Source organism: Cervus elaphus, chromosome 12 (assembly GCF_910594005.1).
Source record: "Cervus elaphus chromosome 12, mCerEla1.1, whole genome shotgun sequence".
NCBI classification, from domain to species: Eukaryota; Metazoa; Chordata; class Mammalia; order Artiodactyla; family Cervidae; genus Cervus; species Cervus elaphus.
Genome location: NC_057826.1, coordinates 31,245,420 through 31,261,948, shown reverse-complemented (window position 1 = coordinate 31,261,948; position 16,529 = coordinate 31,245,420). Strand labels below are relative to the sequence as shown.

General features: G+C 37.3%; 1 protein-coding gene across 7 annotated transcripts in view; it reads left to right on the top strand.

The window, feature by feature from the left end:
• The window catches only part of KIAA0586 (KIAA0586 ortholog), a 114,712-nt gene that overhangs the window by 68,939 nt on the left and 29,244 nt on the right, over positions 1 to 16,529 (top strand). For 4 of the 7 annotated variants that reach the window (XM_043919336.1, XM_043919338.1, XM_043919339.1 and 1 more), the window contains 2 exons: positions 5,340 to 5,514; positions 14,858 to 15,015. In XM_043919336.1, the coding sequence (XP_043775271.1) occupies positions 5,340 to 5,514; positions 14,858 to 15,015 (333 nt within the window). The remainder of the gene's footprint in view (positions 1 to 5,339; positions 5,515 to 14,857; positions 15,016 to 16,529) is intronic. The other 3 variants (XM_043919340.1, XM_043919337.1, XR_006343881.1) reach the window with 2 other exon arrangements.

The window sequence follows — 16,529 nt, the reverse complement described above, 5'->3', positions numbered from 1 at the left end:
GAGTGCCAGGTTTTGTGGGGAAGATACTGAATTTGATTTGAAACATTAAGGAGCTTAAGGAAATGCCAGGTGGAAAGGTACAGTGTGGTCACTCAGGCTGGTTAATGATAGAGGTGGGACTTGGGTTCTTGATTCTGTTTAGTATTCTTTCTGTTGTGTTTGGTTGTCTTTGCTTGAACAGGTGTGAAACTGTCTTTAGATGAACCGTAGATCTGAACTCTATATATCATCCAAGGAGATGGCTAGCTTTATTCTCTATTAATTTTTATTCTTAAAGATTTAAATGCTTAGGAAAGATAGAGGAAAAAAGATATGGAACTTAGTAATAGAAAAAAAAGTAAGTTTAACTTATTCTTTCTTGTTGAAAAACAACTAATTTTTCTGCAGCTTTTCTAGCTATTGATTAAAAATTGATTTCACTGGAAAGATATTATTTGTAATTGCTGCTACTAAGTTTGAGAAAGTGCTCTCATAACTCTAGAAACCAAGCTACTTAGTATAGAGACCAGAAATCTGAGAGATAAAGGAGAGAGAAAATGAGACACACAAGTGGAACAAAAAGTAGTAGAAAATAGCAGAAATGTCAGCATAATTTTAAAATTCCACTAATTAATCCCTGTTTCCTTCTTTTTGGAAATCAGTAATATTGATTGGGCTTCTCCAGTGGCTCAGTGGTAAAGAGTCCACCTACAATGCAGGTTGGATCCCTGGGTTGGGAAAATGCTTGAGAGAAAGGAAATGGCAACCCACTCCAGTATTCTTGCCTGGGAAATCCCATGGAGAGAGGAGTCTGGCAGACTACAGTATGTGGGGTCACAAAAGAGTTGGACACAACTGGACGGCTAACCACCACCACCACCAACAATAATATTGGTTCATTTACTCATTCTGTTGTCAGACTTTTCCATCTTTCTAATGCTGGGAAATTTATCTCTACTACTTTTTCAATTTTTTCTTCCTCTCATCTTCTTCCCTTTCTGGCTAAAACTTATTTCCAGATATTAATACTTCTGTTTCTGTTTGTGTCTTAGATTTTCTGTCTCTTTAGTCTGTTTTACTCTCTTCTTGGAGAGTTCTTCAATCTGATCTGCCAGCCACCGGTTTGTTCTTTAGCCTACTGTTTATCTGACTTCTATATTATTCATATTGGATATTCTCACTTGTGTCTTTTATTTAATGATCTTTTGTTTCACATTGTTAGTATTTTTCTTTATTCCTTTTGTGTGTGTATATGTATATATGGTTAATGTTTTTCACTTTTTTTTTTTTTTAACATTTACTCCTTGAGTAATTTGTTTCTTTTGTTATATGAACTCATGTTCCGGGGCCAGGGTGGGGGCAGTAGGATAAGCTCTTCTGTCTGAGAATTAGTATTGGGTAAGGACTAAAATCAGGCCATGGTCTGTTTAAGTGAATATAAGGAGATAAGGTGATGAGCTCTGGGAAGGGGCTTCACAGGCAGCACAGAACCACTCCTGATGGTGACCACGGTTGTTTGCCGGTACTCTACCATTCAGTTCTTCTGATGGTTGTTATGTCTTTAAAACCCTTAGGAAGAAGTTTCTTTGAGAGGTTTTGTATTCCTGTCCTCGGGTTCAAAGGGGGACAGAGTGAGGAGTGAATCCCCATGGGTTCCTGGTCAGATGTCACCTGTAACTTTTCACCCCAACTGGGCCTTCATGCTCCCTAATATCATTACTCTGGGGCACTTGTATCTCTAGCCTAGATTGTTGTTGCCAAGATCTTTAAGGTTAAGGGGCAAGCAGTGATGATTTCCAGTTAATGAGGGAAAGAGGAATTGACAGCAGCTCTTTACATCATTCATTCATCTCACTGCACCCCGCTGTAGCCACCTTCTTCTACAGGATGCAGCCCTTTTTTCCCCACACACACCAGGTCACGCTAGCAGTTGGTCTCTCCCAGTGTTTTTTCACAGTTTTTACTTAATTCTCAGAATCCATGGCTCTTCTCACTTCTGTAGTTACTCCGGCATTTTTGGGGACAGGGAGCTGGCAGCCTTTGTTTGTGTGTCATCTTGGCTAGACCAGAAGCCCAGAAGTTGGAAGATTATCCTTTCCAGATTTTTTCTAAGCAGCTAAACATTTGCACAAGGGTTTGTGTATGCTCATGTGTGGATAATTTTGACGTATGTATGTGTGTTATTCTGCCATCTGATTCTTAAAATTTAACTAAATCCTAAAAGACATACCATATCCTTTTTATCTACCATGTAGTATGCCCTAGTTTATTCTCCTACTGAAGCATTTTTAGACTGATTCCAATTTTTCTTTCTCCAAACTATGAAAAGAATAAAATCCTTTTTTGCACCATGAGGAATTGCCTCTCTACCAGACCACCTTACCTGCCTCCTGAGAAATCTGTATGCAGGTCAAGAAGCAACAGTTAGAAGTTTGACTTGGACCAAAAGACTGATTCCAAATCGGGAAAGGAGTACATCAAGGCCATATATTGTCACCCTGCTTATGTAACTTATATGCAGAGTACATCGGGTGAAATGCTGAGCTGGATAAAGCGCAAACTGGAATCAAGATTGCTGGGAGAAATAACAATAGCCTCAGATATGCAGATGACACCACACTTATGCCAGAAAGCGAAGAGGGACTAAAGAGCCTCTTGATGAAAGTGAAAGAGGAGAGTGAAAAAGTTGGCTTAAAACTCAACATTCAGAAAACTCAGATCACGGCATCTGGTCCCATCACTTCTTGGCAAATAAATGGGGAAACAATGGAAGCAGTAAGAGACTTTATTTTTTTGGGCTCCAAAATCACTGCAGATGGTGACTGCAACCATGAAATTAAGAGATGCTTGCTCCTTGGAAGAAAAGCTATGATCAACCTAGACAGCATATTAAAAAGCAGAGACATTTCTTTACCAACAAAGGTCCTTCTAGTCAAAGCTGTGGTTTTCCAGTGGTCATGTATGAATGTGAGATTTGAACTATAAAGAAAGCTGAGCACCGAAGAATTGATACTATGGTGTTGGAGAAGACTCTTGAGAGTCCCTTGGACTGCAAGGAGGTTAAACCAGTCCATCCTAAAGGAAATCAGTCCTGCATATTCATTGGAAGGACTGATGCTGAAGCGGAAGCTGTAATACTTTGGCCACCTGATATGAAGAACCAACTCATTGGAAAAGACCCTGATGCTGGGAAAGATTGAAGGCAGGAGGAGAAAGGGATGACAGAGGATGAGATGGTTGGATGGCATCACCTACTCGATGGACATGAGTTTGAGTAAGCTCCAGGAATTGGTGATGGACAGGGAGGCCTGGCATGCTGCACTCCATGAGGTCACAAAGAGTCAAACACGACTGGGTGACTGAACGGAACTGAACTGATAGAAGATAATGAGGGGTGGAATTACTCAGAAGGCACAGGCATTTATAATTTAAACAGACACTCAGTTCAGTTCCGTTCAGTTGCTCAGTCGTGTCCGACTCTTTGCGACCCCATGAATCGCAGCATGCCAGGCCTCCCTGTCCATATATAGACACTAAAGCATTGCTCTTCAGCTTTATGAGATTCTGACACCTCATTATGTATTTTTAGTCTTAAATTTTTGCCAGTCTGGTTAACAGTGACATTAAACATGTTCTCCTATGTTTTAAACATTTGTTTGTAATAAGAACTAGTAGTAATGATATATTTGTAAGTTAAAATACTGCTTTGGTAAGAAAATAGTAGCTGTTCTTTGTTGTTACTCTTTGCCCAGAGGGAGCATCTGGTCAGTGAGAGTAGTCTGAGGACAGAACTGCATTTTGTACATTTATGTGGGTGAGCTAGTGTACTACTATAGATTATAGATAAACTAACTTAGAGTTGACATGAGCCTGAGATTTGAGTATAATATAAAAATGATAAATGCTTATGTGGTATTAGAGCGTTTTGTGAATAGGGAAGCTAAATCTTCCATAGAGTATTAAGGTGTTAGATAATTTAGCAATTTCAAGTACCCTTGAAAATTGGTTCATCAAAGAGAAGGTACTGTATATTGCACAACATTTATATGGTAGTGGTAGAGTAATATAGGTCCTGTGAAATATTTCTAAGGAAATGTGTCAGCTGTCATCCTAAACTTTACCCAAGAATCTTCAAGGATTTCATATTAATTGAAAAACAATCTTCTCCTGTTTAAAGGATGTCGAGCCATTGATATTCTTTAAGAAAAGTCAGATTACAGAATATAAATCTATAGAGGATAATTAGGGTAAATTGTAGAAAATTGTGAATGATGAGCTAGGCAGTTAGATTTTATTTTGTAGTCAACAGTCATCAAAGATATTTCAGTAGTGATTTGTTCATATATTCTAGTTTAAAAAAAACCCCTTGGTTGAGATTAAACTCCTTTTAAATAAAAAAATTAGGGCCTTCATATATTGGAATTTTTATTCACTTCTTGATTAGTAAACTCATTAATTAGAATATCTCCAAGTCACAACATGTGCTCGTGATTAGGTCATCTAGTTTTTAACACAGAAAGAATTTTAACACATCATTCTTAAACTTTTTACTTTATATATTTGGTAAAGAAGCATATTTGTACTTTTTGTACATTTTCAGCAAGTGTTTCATTATAAATTTCATTCTAACAACTTTAGCTGATTTTCATTCAGAAAGAACAAGAGATAAATTTTCTATTTTCTAATTTTAAACTGTATAAACAGTTTAGGTTGTGTGCCAGCATTTAGTGTTTTAAATAATAAAAATTTTCTGGTGTGTTTTATTGCTGTCTATTTTGGAGGTTGAATAAACAGATAATTGGTATTTAACTTCATAAAAAATACTTCATAAGAAAAACAAAGCCTCCACTTAGGTATCTTATTAAACTAACTTTCATGTAATGTGTATGTGGCTTGATAAGCACTTTCTGAAATACTTTTCTAGCAATCAGGTGGTCTGCATCCTGATACATTTGACAGATTTTTTTTTCATTTATTTATATTAGTTGGAGGCTAATTACTTTACAGTTTTGTAGTGGTTTTTGCCATACATTGATATGAATCAGCCATGGATTTACATGTGTTCCCCATCCTGAACCCCCCTCCCACCTCCCTCCCCGTCCCATCCCTCTGGGTCATCCCAGTGCACCAGCCCTGAGCACTTGTCTCATGCATCCAACCTGGACTGGCGCTCTGTTTCACATATGATAATATACATGTTTCAATGCTATTCTCTCAGATCATCCCACCCTCGCCTTCTCCCACAGAGTCCAAAAGTCTGTTCTATATATCTGTGTCTCTTTTCCTGCATTTGACAGATATTTTTTGTTTTGACTTGATTTTAATGTGATGTTTATAACAATGGTTTCTACTTTTTACAGGACTTGGAAAACAGTGTGGGTGAGCTTAGTGAAGGACAGAGGCTGCCAGCAGCAACAGCAGAGAACATCTTCATGGGACTTTCCGCGTATGTGCAGCAACCTGTGGCTAAGGCAGAGTCTTCAGATGAGAAATGTGCTCTTAAGCCATCATCTCAGCAATGTGACACAGTTGCAGGTATCCACCAAAATACTCCTTCCTGATGTAGTGATTAGAATATTTACTTTGAATCCCATCACACTCTGTTTGTACCGTTTTCATGTTGAATGCTGTATTCTGTTTTGTATTATAATCTACAGTAGTGTTCCTACTTGAATTAAGAAAAGCATAACTGTTTTCAGGTAGAAGCTTGCAAACCTTCTTTATTTAAAAGGGTATTCATAATTGAAAAGTTTGATAATGACTTTTTCTATATATAGCAATATTTCCCCAAATGTGATTCATGTAACAGTGTTGGTACATGAATCTCTGGGTGGGGCATGAGATAGTTTTGGTAATATGTGTATGTCTACTTAAGATTTTTTAGTAGTGATATTATTTGTTTTAATGTATATTGGGAAAAATATAACTAGCACACGAGAACTATCAGAGAACACATCTTGTGTAGGACAGTGTTAAGTTCGGTAACACTGTAGACGTTCACTCTTTATGCTGCAGGAGTTTCTGACTCAGAACTCAGTGCACTCAGTGTTATTCTGAAACTTTATTAACTAAACTTTCGGCTGTAACAGTTTAAGAATAAGAGCAGAATAGAGAATATCAGTTTCTGGTATATGTAGTTGATTCTCATTATCTGCAGTACTTAGGTCCTATAATAGAGTCACCAGAAACATTGAATTAGGAAATACTGACCCACTGTTCCTAGAGGAAATATGGGGTTAGGTTCCTATGAGCCTGTATCTTATATTATATTTATATTTATTATATTTATTAATATATATACAACATTTTTGACAATATATAACCTTGCTTTATGTATGTTTCTATTTAAAGGCACTTATTTAATATGCATTGTTGATTCATTAACACTGATTCTCATGAGCAGCAGCACTATAACTCACTCCTGAATGAAACTTACCTAGCACATACATTTTTTCTGTAAGGCCCGTCAAAGGTTTTTACACTTTGGAACACTAGAGAGCACTTCTGCACTATGTTTTGGGGCCATTTTAAAGAGCAAAATCAAAAAAAAAAAAATAATAAAATAAAGAGCAAAATCACCAGCAAAATATATAAGAATGTGGGGAACCTGTCATTAAATAGACAACAAAAAAGAATACTTGTTCACAGTATAAGAGCTGATAAGAAAACAGAGCAGCCTGTGTTTAGCCTCATCTGCTGAGTTGTGTGTAGGGTGATTCAGGTTTTCAGTGCTGTATGCATGCATGTCCACAGGTTGCATGTGCTGTGAGTGTTGATTTCAAAGTTACAAATAAATTTTATCAGGTGAATTTGCAGAAATGAAATCTTCAGAGTAATGAGAATCAACTGTATTCTCATTTATTGTTAATCTCATGTTCATTATTGAAGTCTATTAAATGAAAAGAACTTCTGGAGGCATGCAGATTTGCTAGAAATCAGAAAGAAATACGTTAGTGTAGAGTATTTAGACTCTCAGTTTTATATTAAGCAAACACCTTATCGTTCAGAAATGAGAGACCCTCAATACTGAATTTTCCATGGAAATAAATATAAGTTAATATTTGAATTGTTTATTTTATAAACATAGTAAGAGTATTAATTTTTTACAGTATTTTAAATTAGGGTTCAAAGTAGCATAAAATATAACTTCTATACCTGTATCCAGCTAACTGTGCAGATTGTGATTAAGTACAAGTGACACTAGATGGCTCTCACAGATCACTTGAGAGCTGCTTGGTACTTGTGAACAAAGAGGTACTTACTGAATTGTTACAGAATAAAATCCATTAGCATGTATCCTATTCAGCCCATCCTTATGGTATCACCTAGCTGGATACCTACAGTCCAGTACACTTTTAATTGTAGGTACTCTGTAGATATTTAGTTAATTGAAAAAATAATAAGTTCATGGCAAATAGATGGGGAAACAATGGAAACAGTGGCTGACTTTATTTTTGGGGGGTCCAAAATCACTGCAGATGGTGATTGCAGCCATGAAATTAAAAGACGCTGACGCCTTGGAAGGAAAGTTATGACCAACCGAGACAGCATATTAAGAAGCAGAGACATTACTTTGTCAACAAAGGTCCATCTAGTCAAGGCTATGGTTTTTCCAGTGGCCATGTATGGATGTGAGAGTTGGACTGTAAAGCAAGCTGAGTGCCAAAGAATTGATGCTTTTGAACTGTGGTGTTGGAGAAGACTCTTGAGAGTCCCTTGGACTGCAAGGAGATCCAACCAGTCCATCCTAAAGGAGATCAGTCCTGGATGTTCATTGGAAGAACTGCTATTAAAGCTGAAACTCCAGTACTTTGGCCACCTGATGCGAAGAGCTGACTCATTTGCACAGACCCTGATGCTGGGAGGGATTGAGGGCAGGAGGAGAAGGGGACGACAGAGGATGAGATGATTGGATAGCATCACGGACTCAATGGACATGGGTTTAGGTGGACTCCGGGAGTTGGTGATGGACAGGGAGGCCTGGCGTGCTGCGGTTCACGGGGTTGCAAAGAGTCGGACACGACTGAGTGACTGAACTGAACTGAATGTGGCATTAGATTAAGTATATAGATGAGTCAGTATAACAGAGTGACTAAGAGCTTGAGCTTTTGAAGTTTCAGAAATCATTTTAAATTCCAGATTTCTATTTTTGGGCAAGTAACTTAATCTTTCTGAGCCCAAGTTTCTTCATCTATCAAGTAGAGATAATATTAATGTACTAGTTATCTATTTCCATGTAATAAATTACCCCAAAGTTTAGCAGATGAAGACAGGAAATATTTATTATCTCTCACAGTTTTGAAAGCCATGAATCTAGAAGTGGCTTAGCTGCATGGTTCCCAGGATCTCTCATGGGGATGTAGTTAATCTGTTGGCTGGAGCTGCCATCATCTAAGGACTTCAACTGGGGCTGGAGGATCTGCTTTCCAAGCTCATTCACATGACTGTTGGCAAGATGCCTCAGTTCCTCACCACATGAACCTAACTGTTATGCTGCTCATGACATAGCAGTTCACTTTTCCCAGAGTGTATGATCTGAGAGACAGTGAGCACCCAAGATGGAAACCATGGTGTCTTTTATAACCTAAAGTCAGAAGTGACATGTCATCACTTCTACCACATTCAGTTGATAGCAAAGACCAATCCTGGAATAATATAGTAGGGGACTACAGAAAGGTCTGAATACCAGGAGACAAGTGTTAGGGGGCTGTAGTGGAAGCTGCTTATCACAAACAGTATCTGCCTCATAAGGTTATTAGAGGTCAGTCAGTCAGTTCAGTCGCTCAGTCATGTCCGACTCTGTGACCCCATGAACCGCAGCACGCCAGGCCTCCCTGTCCATCACCAACTCCTGGAATCCTCCCAAACCCATGTCCCTTGAGTCGGTGATGCCATCCAACCATCTCATCCTCTGTCGTCCCCCTCTCCTCCTGCCTTCAATCTTTCCCAGCATAAGGGTCTTTTCAAATGAGTCAGCTCTTGCATATAAAGTAGTTAGCATGATGCTTGACACATGGTACTGTTACTTTCTTTAATAATGCTTGGAGAAGGTAAAAATACCTTCTCAAATACATTTAATAGAACCAGAAATTACACACAGTTGCCTAAAAAGAAGGTGCCTATAGAGGACTATTTTGTCCCTCTTGTTTTATGTATTTAGTTACATTATTTCTGCTTTATTGACTATGCCAAAGCCTTTGACTGTGTGGATCACAATAAACTGTGGAAAATTCTGAAAGAGATGGGAATACCAGACCACCTGACCTGCCTCTTGAGAAACCTCTATGCAGGTCAGGAACCAACAGTTAGAACTGGACATGGAACAATAGACTGGTTCCAGATAGGGAAAGGAACACGTGAAGGCTGTATATTGTCACCCTGCTTATTTAACTTACATGCAGAGTACATCATGAGAATCGCTGGGCTGGAGGAAGCACAAGCTGAAATCAAGATTGCCAGGAGAAATATCAATAACCTCAGATATGCAGATGACACCATCTTTATGGCAGAAAGTGAAGAAGAACTAAAGAGCCTCTTGATGAAAGTGAAAGAGGAGAGTGAAAAAGTTGGCTTAAAGCTCAACATTCAGAAAACTCAGATCATAGCATCTGGTCCCATCACTTCATGGGAAATAGATGGGGAAACAGTGGAAACAATGGCTGACTTTATTTTTCTGGGCTCCAAAATCACTGCAGATGGTGATTGCAGCCATGAAATTAAAAGATGCTTACTCCTTGGAAGGAAAATTATGACCAACCGAGACAGCATATTAAAAAGCAGAGACATTACTTTGTCAACAAAGGTCCGTCTAGTCAAGGCTATGGTTTTTCCAGTGGTCATATATGAATGTGAGAGTTGGACTATAAAGAAAGCTGAGCACCGAAGAATTGATGCTTTTGAACTGTGGTGTTGGAGAAGACTCTTGAGAGTCCCTTGGACTGCAAGAAGATCCAACCAGTCCATCCTAAAGGAGATCAGTCCTGGGTGTTCATTGGAAGGACTGATGTTGAAGCTGAAACTCCAGTACTTTGGCCACCTGATGCGAAGAGCTGACTCATTTGCACAGACCCTGATGCTGGGAGGGATTGGGGGCAGGAGGAGAAGGGGACGACAGAGGATGAGATGGCTGGATGGCATCACTGACTCGATGGACATGGGTTTGGGTAAACTCCGGGAGTTGGTGATGGACAGGGAGGCCTGGCATGCTGTGGTTCATGGGGTTGCAAAGAGTCGGACACGACTGAGCGACTGAACTGAACTGAACTGAATGGTTATTGTGGAAGAATGAGTCCCGTGTATCACTATTTCTGCTACTGTCTAATCTCATGCCTTTCATGTTGATTTCTAATAGCTTTGTTTACAGAGGCTCATCTGTTCTTACCTTGCCTGTCCCTACCTCTGCTCATTTTCAGAAAGTATCCTATTTGCAACTCGTAGTCCTATACCACTGTTTCTAATTCTGAGGCTCTCAGGTTGGGTTGAATAACAAAAAGATGCTAAATAAGGTTTGAAGAATTGTCTTAAGAACCCCAAAATGTGAACTGGTGTTTTGAACAAACTCTGAGGACTCTGAGATTTACTACCAATTATAGCTCTTCATTTGAAGATCCCCTGGAGAAGGAAATGGCAACCCACTCTATTACTCTTGTCTGGAAAATCCCATGGACGGAGGAGCCTAGGAGGCTGCAGTCCATGGGGTCGCAAAAAGTCGGCTGGACTGAGTGACTTCACTTTCACTTTTACTCAGAAAATGCACTGAATACCTGCATGTACCCGGCAGTGTATTGGTACTAAATAAGGGTTTTGAGAGACAGAGGTAATAGATGTCTGCTCTCCAGAGAGTTTACAAACTCATGTAGGATAATGTGAGACAACAATTATAATATTGTTGATTAATGCAACAACACAGGCTGCTATAGGAGCGCAGAGGAGGAATAACCCACACATGAGGGCTCAGAGAAAGTTTCCTGGAAGAGCCAATGTGAAACTGAATATTAGAGGAATTAGCCAGACTCTGAAGGGTGATAAACATGTTCCAGTTTGTTCATTTACTTATTCAGAAAATATTTTTTGATTGCTTGCTCTGCTCTAAGCATATTCTAGGTGGTAGGAACATAAAACCTGGTAACACCTTATTCTTAGTGAATTTTTTCTCTCGTAGAGATAGTATATGAGAAAGCAAAAACATGCAATAGGTTATTGTGGTTATTGTAAAGCAGTCCAAGTAGGATTGGGGATACAGGTCAGTTGTATCTGGGGAGGGCAATCAAGACAGACATCGTATGTGAGGAGCTTACTTGAAATGAGTTCTCAGTGATGAATAGGCATTTGCTATGTAGTAAGTGTAGGAGAAACCTTCGTGGCAGAATACATAATAAGACAAAGGGATAAAATTGAAAAAACAAAGAAACTTAAGCAGGAAAATGTAAGTACTTTATTACTGATTCAGAGCTTAGGATGTAATGAAATTGGACCAATAAGCAGAAACTAGGTAGTGTAGATGATAACATCCAGTGGTTTTTGGATTTACTCTAAGATAGTAGAGATTTATTGGGGTGTAAATGGAAAATAATTCCAATCTTGCTTTATATTTATTCCCATGGAAAAGTCATTTGTGAATTTCTAACAATTCTGAATGTTTTTTAATATCCACAGATCCATTAAGGATTGTATATAAATGAGTGAAATGATCAAATTTGCCTTTTATTTGGCAAGAATATGTGAGGTGCAGTGCAATGGACAGACTGGAGAGAATTAAGGCTGGAGGCAAGGAACCTCTAGCTGAGACAATTATAGTAAACTTGGTGAGTCATTATTGAGCAGCAGGGAAATGTAAAAAGGGAGATTTGGTAGACATTTGAGAAGGAGAGTAGACAAGACTTAGTTTGGATATGAGAAATGCAAAAGAAGAGAAGATCTAAGAAATCTCCAGGTTTCTGGCTAAAATGATTTGATAGTTGGTATCTCCATTCACTGAGGGAGAGAGGAAAGATAGAATTAGGTGGAAATAAGAATGAGTGGAATTTGAGGTGCCTTTGGGTTTCATACAAATGGAATAACTTACTAGACGTGCAAGAACCAAAGCTGCTGCTGGCACTGGCAATTCAAGCAGACTTAGTCTTCTCTGAAAGTCTGCCATGGCTGCTTTTTCAAAGCAGTAGTATTCTAGAAAAATAAAATTAGGGATTTTATTAGGGATTTCAAATTATAATTAATTAAATTAAATTTGACTTGAATGGAATAATCCTTTGACCATCTCTCTTAAAAAGGGATAACTAACATAATTACACTCAGTGAGTGTAGTTTTTAGAGGTGATGTAGCAAATTCAACATTGTTGTGATTGTTGTCATGGAATCCTTGCCTGACCCCGTATCACTGAGTTAGATACCGTCAAATAGTCTGTCTGTGTTGTCCTCTAATGTCACCTGCCTAATGTTGCTTTTATCACACTGATTTGTAATCTCACTTGAGAGTGGGGACTTTATCTTGTCTGCTGTCATAGCTCTGTCCTCTAGCAGAGAATGTAGCATAGTCAGTAAATAAAGGTTAAGTGAGAGTGTTTTATGAGTGGAAAGTTATTATGCACTTTTAATGCTTTTGGGAGATGTTTGTTTATACACTTTTGGGTTTCTACATATAATTTTTTTCTTTTATCACAGTCTGTCTTATGTCTTTGTAATTAATTTTTTTCTTTACACCCATGTGTCAGCCACATATCATTTTACATAAAAATAAAATGTGATTATATTATATATTACTTTAAATTATAGATTCTTTTTTTTTTTGAGTGTTCTTGATCTACCCTTCCTCCTCACATTTTTTCCTGTCCCATTTCATGCCTTATCTCAGGTAACACGTTAAGATTCTGTTATGTAACCTTTTAGGGTTTTTTTCCTTCTGCATATAATTATATGCACACACATATGGTATGTGTATATTTGTTGTCATTTGTTGTCATTTTTCAAGTTGAGATTATATCATGCGTTTTGTTTTCACCCAGGAAACCCTGTGGAAATTACTCCAGGTCAACTAGTATTACTTAAATTCATTCTTTTTATTGACTGCATAAAACCTTTCAGTGTGGATTTCCAGTAATTTATTCAGTCATTGCTCTATTGATGAATGTTTACTTTATTACCATTTCCCCCCACTATAAACAATGCTAGAGTAAATATTCACTCATGTATAGCCTAACATTGGAGAAGGAAATGTCAACCCACTCCGGTATTCTTGCCTGGAGAATCCCATGGACGGAGGAGCCTGGCAGGCTACAGTCCGTGGGGTCACAAAGAGTTGGACACAACTGAGTGACTAACAACAACAACAACAACAACATAGCCTAACATATTGCTGCATTTTATATTTAGGGAGTAGTTTCCCAGAAATGACAGGTCCAAGGGAAAATATATTTTAAATTTTAAAATAGTTATGCCAAGTTGCTGTCTTAAAATTTTAAACTGATTTATTTTTATCAGTAATATATTACAACCTTTCCCCTGTAATCCCTGCCAGATATTATTTTTATTACCATTTTTATTTTTGTCAATTAAAGTATAAACATATGACTGACTACTGGTGAGTTTATATTTGATGGTTATTTGGATTTGCTCTTCTGTGAATTACCTACTTAAGTCCTTCCCCTGTCAGGTTATAAGTTTTTCCTATAACTTTATGTAAAACTTATTATGGCTCAGCTGATAAAGAATCCACCTGCAATGTGGGAGACCTGGGTTTGATCCCTGGGTTGGGAAGATCCCAACGAAGGGAAAGGCTCCCCACTCCAGTATTCTGGCTTGGAGAATTCCATGAACTGTACAGTCCATGGGTCTGCAAAGAGTCAGACATGACTGAGTAACATTCACTTACCTAAAAATATAGATTAATGTGAAAAAATAGAGAGTGATTATTTGCTATACCTAAGAAATTTTCAACAGACTACCTGTAAGTGGAAAATATAATATCTGTGGGGTCTTAAAATATCATTTCATTTGAAACAATTGAGTTTTTGTGTAGAGCTTCAGATCTATTTCTGTTGATTAAAATGAGATAGACCATACTGTACTATATTTAAAAGACGACCATTAATTAGGAAAAACAGAATCTTCTGAAAAATGATTTAGCAAGAATGTGAAATAAGGAACAGTGAGTAGGAGTTGAAAGATGAGGATTTTAGTTGCTGTATACCTCTTAACTAGAATTCTGATTTTTTAACAATTGGTTAACTCACCTGAGCCTTAGCTTTGTCAGTGAAAGACAGTTATAAAATTATCTGATCTTCCTACCTTACAGAATGATTGTGAGATTCAAATTAAATGAGATCATGTATGTGAAAGTGCTTGGAGTTTAAAGTGCAATATAAATGTACAGTGATGTTATTAGATAAATATTTGTTTCTGTTCATATTGTCTTCTTTTTATTGATTTGATTGAGATATCATTTGAATGAGGAAAAGAGGAGTTTGATTGAAGAAAAATATCTACAGAGCAGAGCTAAGCAATACCAACATTTTCTAGTCAGGAAATTGTCCTTTGCTTTAAGATTACATTTTAGATAGAAAGTATTCTATTGACTTTTATTGATCGAAAAGGTATTCTGGAGGGTTGGGATTTGGTATGTAAGAGTGGGTGTCATGTGGGGGCTGCATAAACAACTTGCTGACTGGAACCCTAGAATAATCCATAGATATGTTTGAACATAGGTACTTTTTGAATTTGCTATAATCTTTGGTTTTAATTGCAATGAAGGCTTGGTGACAGGCATTTTCTGTTGAAGTATTTCTATTTCTAATTCAGCAGGTGAGAAATATTGGCAATTTTAGCCAATTTTTCTTCCTTTAAGAAATAGTTTGTTTTAACTTTCTGTTTACATATTTGATAGCAGATGCTGTTTATGAAGATTTATGTGCTAGTCATGGTCCAATGAGTTTGGGAGAATTGGAGTTGCAGCCAGATCCTCACATTACTCTTCCCACGACACTTCTGACAGCACAAGAAAGTGATGTTAAATTATCAGAAGCCGCTGAAGACTTTCCTCAGGTACCCAATTAATGGTACTTGTACTTTACTTAAATCAGAATGGTAACAGTATTGCCTTAGCATGGTATAGTATCAAGAGCACAGTCTCTGGAATCAGACAGCCTCAAATCTTGCCTCCTTTTTTCTTTTTTTTTTTAACTGACTCAAACTTGGCTATAAATCTTAGCTTATCCAACTTCTAGCTGGGACCTTGAACACATACATAGCCTTTTTCTAAGCTTTAATTTCCTCATCTTTAAATTAAAAATTAGAAATAATGTATATAAAAATGCCTGTTACCTAAGTAGATAGCTATGTTCTATATTCCCGTGCAATAACTAGCTTAGTAGTTTGTGCGTAGTAGGTTTTCAGTAAATGTTTATTATATTAAAATTCATGAATTCTTGTGTACTGAAAAAATAGGATACTCTCCAAGATGTAAAAAAAAGAATGCTCATGTTAAATTAAATGCAGTAGTATTTAATAATAATGCTATTACAATGTTTCTCATTTTAGATTAATTTATTCAATAAATAGTCATGGTATGGTATTATACAGCATTGCAGGGTGTTGCAGATGAAAGCCAAAAATGTGGAAGATAAAGATTGTTCATGGAATCCACTATTATGTAGGGTTTAATATTAATGACCTATGACCAAACAAAGATCAGGAAAAAACTAATAATGAATAAATATCTGTTAGTTACTTCTGTAATAAAATAAAAGTTGTTTGTGACCTTGGGCTAGGCAAAAATGGCACCAAAAACTGTGTCCATGAAAGAACAAAATTAATAAACTGGTCTTATCAAAAATAAGAACTTCACTTTAAGACACATTGTTAAAAGAATGAAAAGACAAGCTACAGATTGGGAGAAGATATTTGCAAATCACTTATCTGATAAAAGGCTTATGTCTAGGATATATAGGGAGCTCAGAATTCAATATTAAGAAAACAATCCAATTAAAAAAATGGATGAGATCTTTGGATAGATACCTTACCCAAAGAAATGAGCACACAAAAAGATTTTCAACATCAAGTAATTATTAGGAAAATGCCAATTAAAATCACAGTGAAATGCTACTACGCATTAGAACATCTAAAATTAGAAAGGCTAACAAGCCAAGTTTTGGCAAGTGTAAAGCACTTAAACTCATATGCTGCTGTGGGAATGTAATATGATTCAACCGCTTTGGAAAACAGTTTGGCAATTTCTTAAAAAAGTAAAACGTACACCTACCATATGACCCAGACATTTTACTCCTAAGTATTTATTTACCCAAGAGAAACTAAAACATGTCTACACAAAGACTTACACAAGAATGTTGATAGCAATTTTCCATCCCTGGGTCAGAAAGATCCCTCCGAGAAAGAAATGGCAGCCCACTCCAGTGTTCTTGCCTAGGAAATTCATGGACAGAGGAGCCTGACAGCTACCATCCATGGTGTCATGAAAGAGTCGGACACGACTTAGTGACTAAACAACAGCAAAAACTGGACACACACGAATGTCCATAAGTTGTTAAATATACATGTTT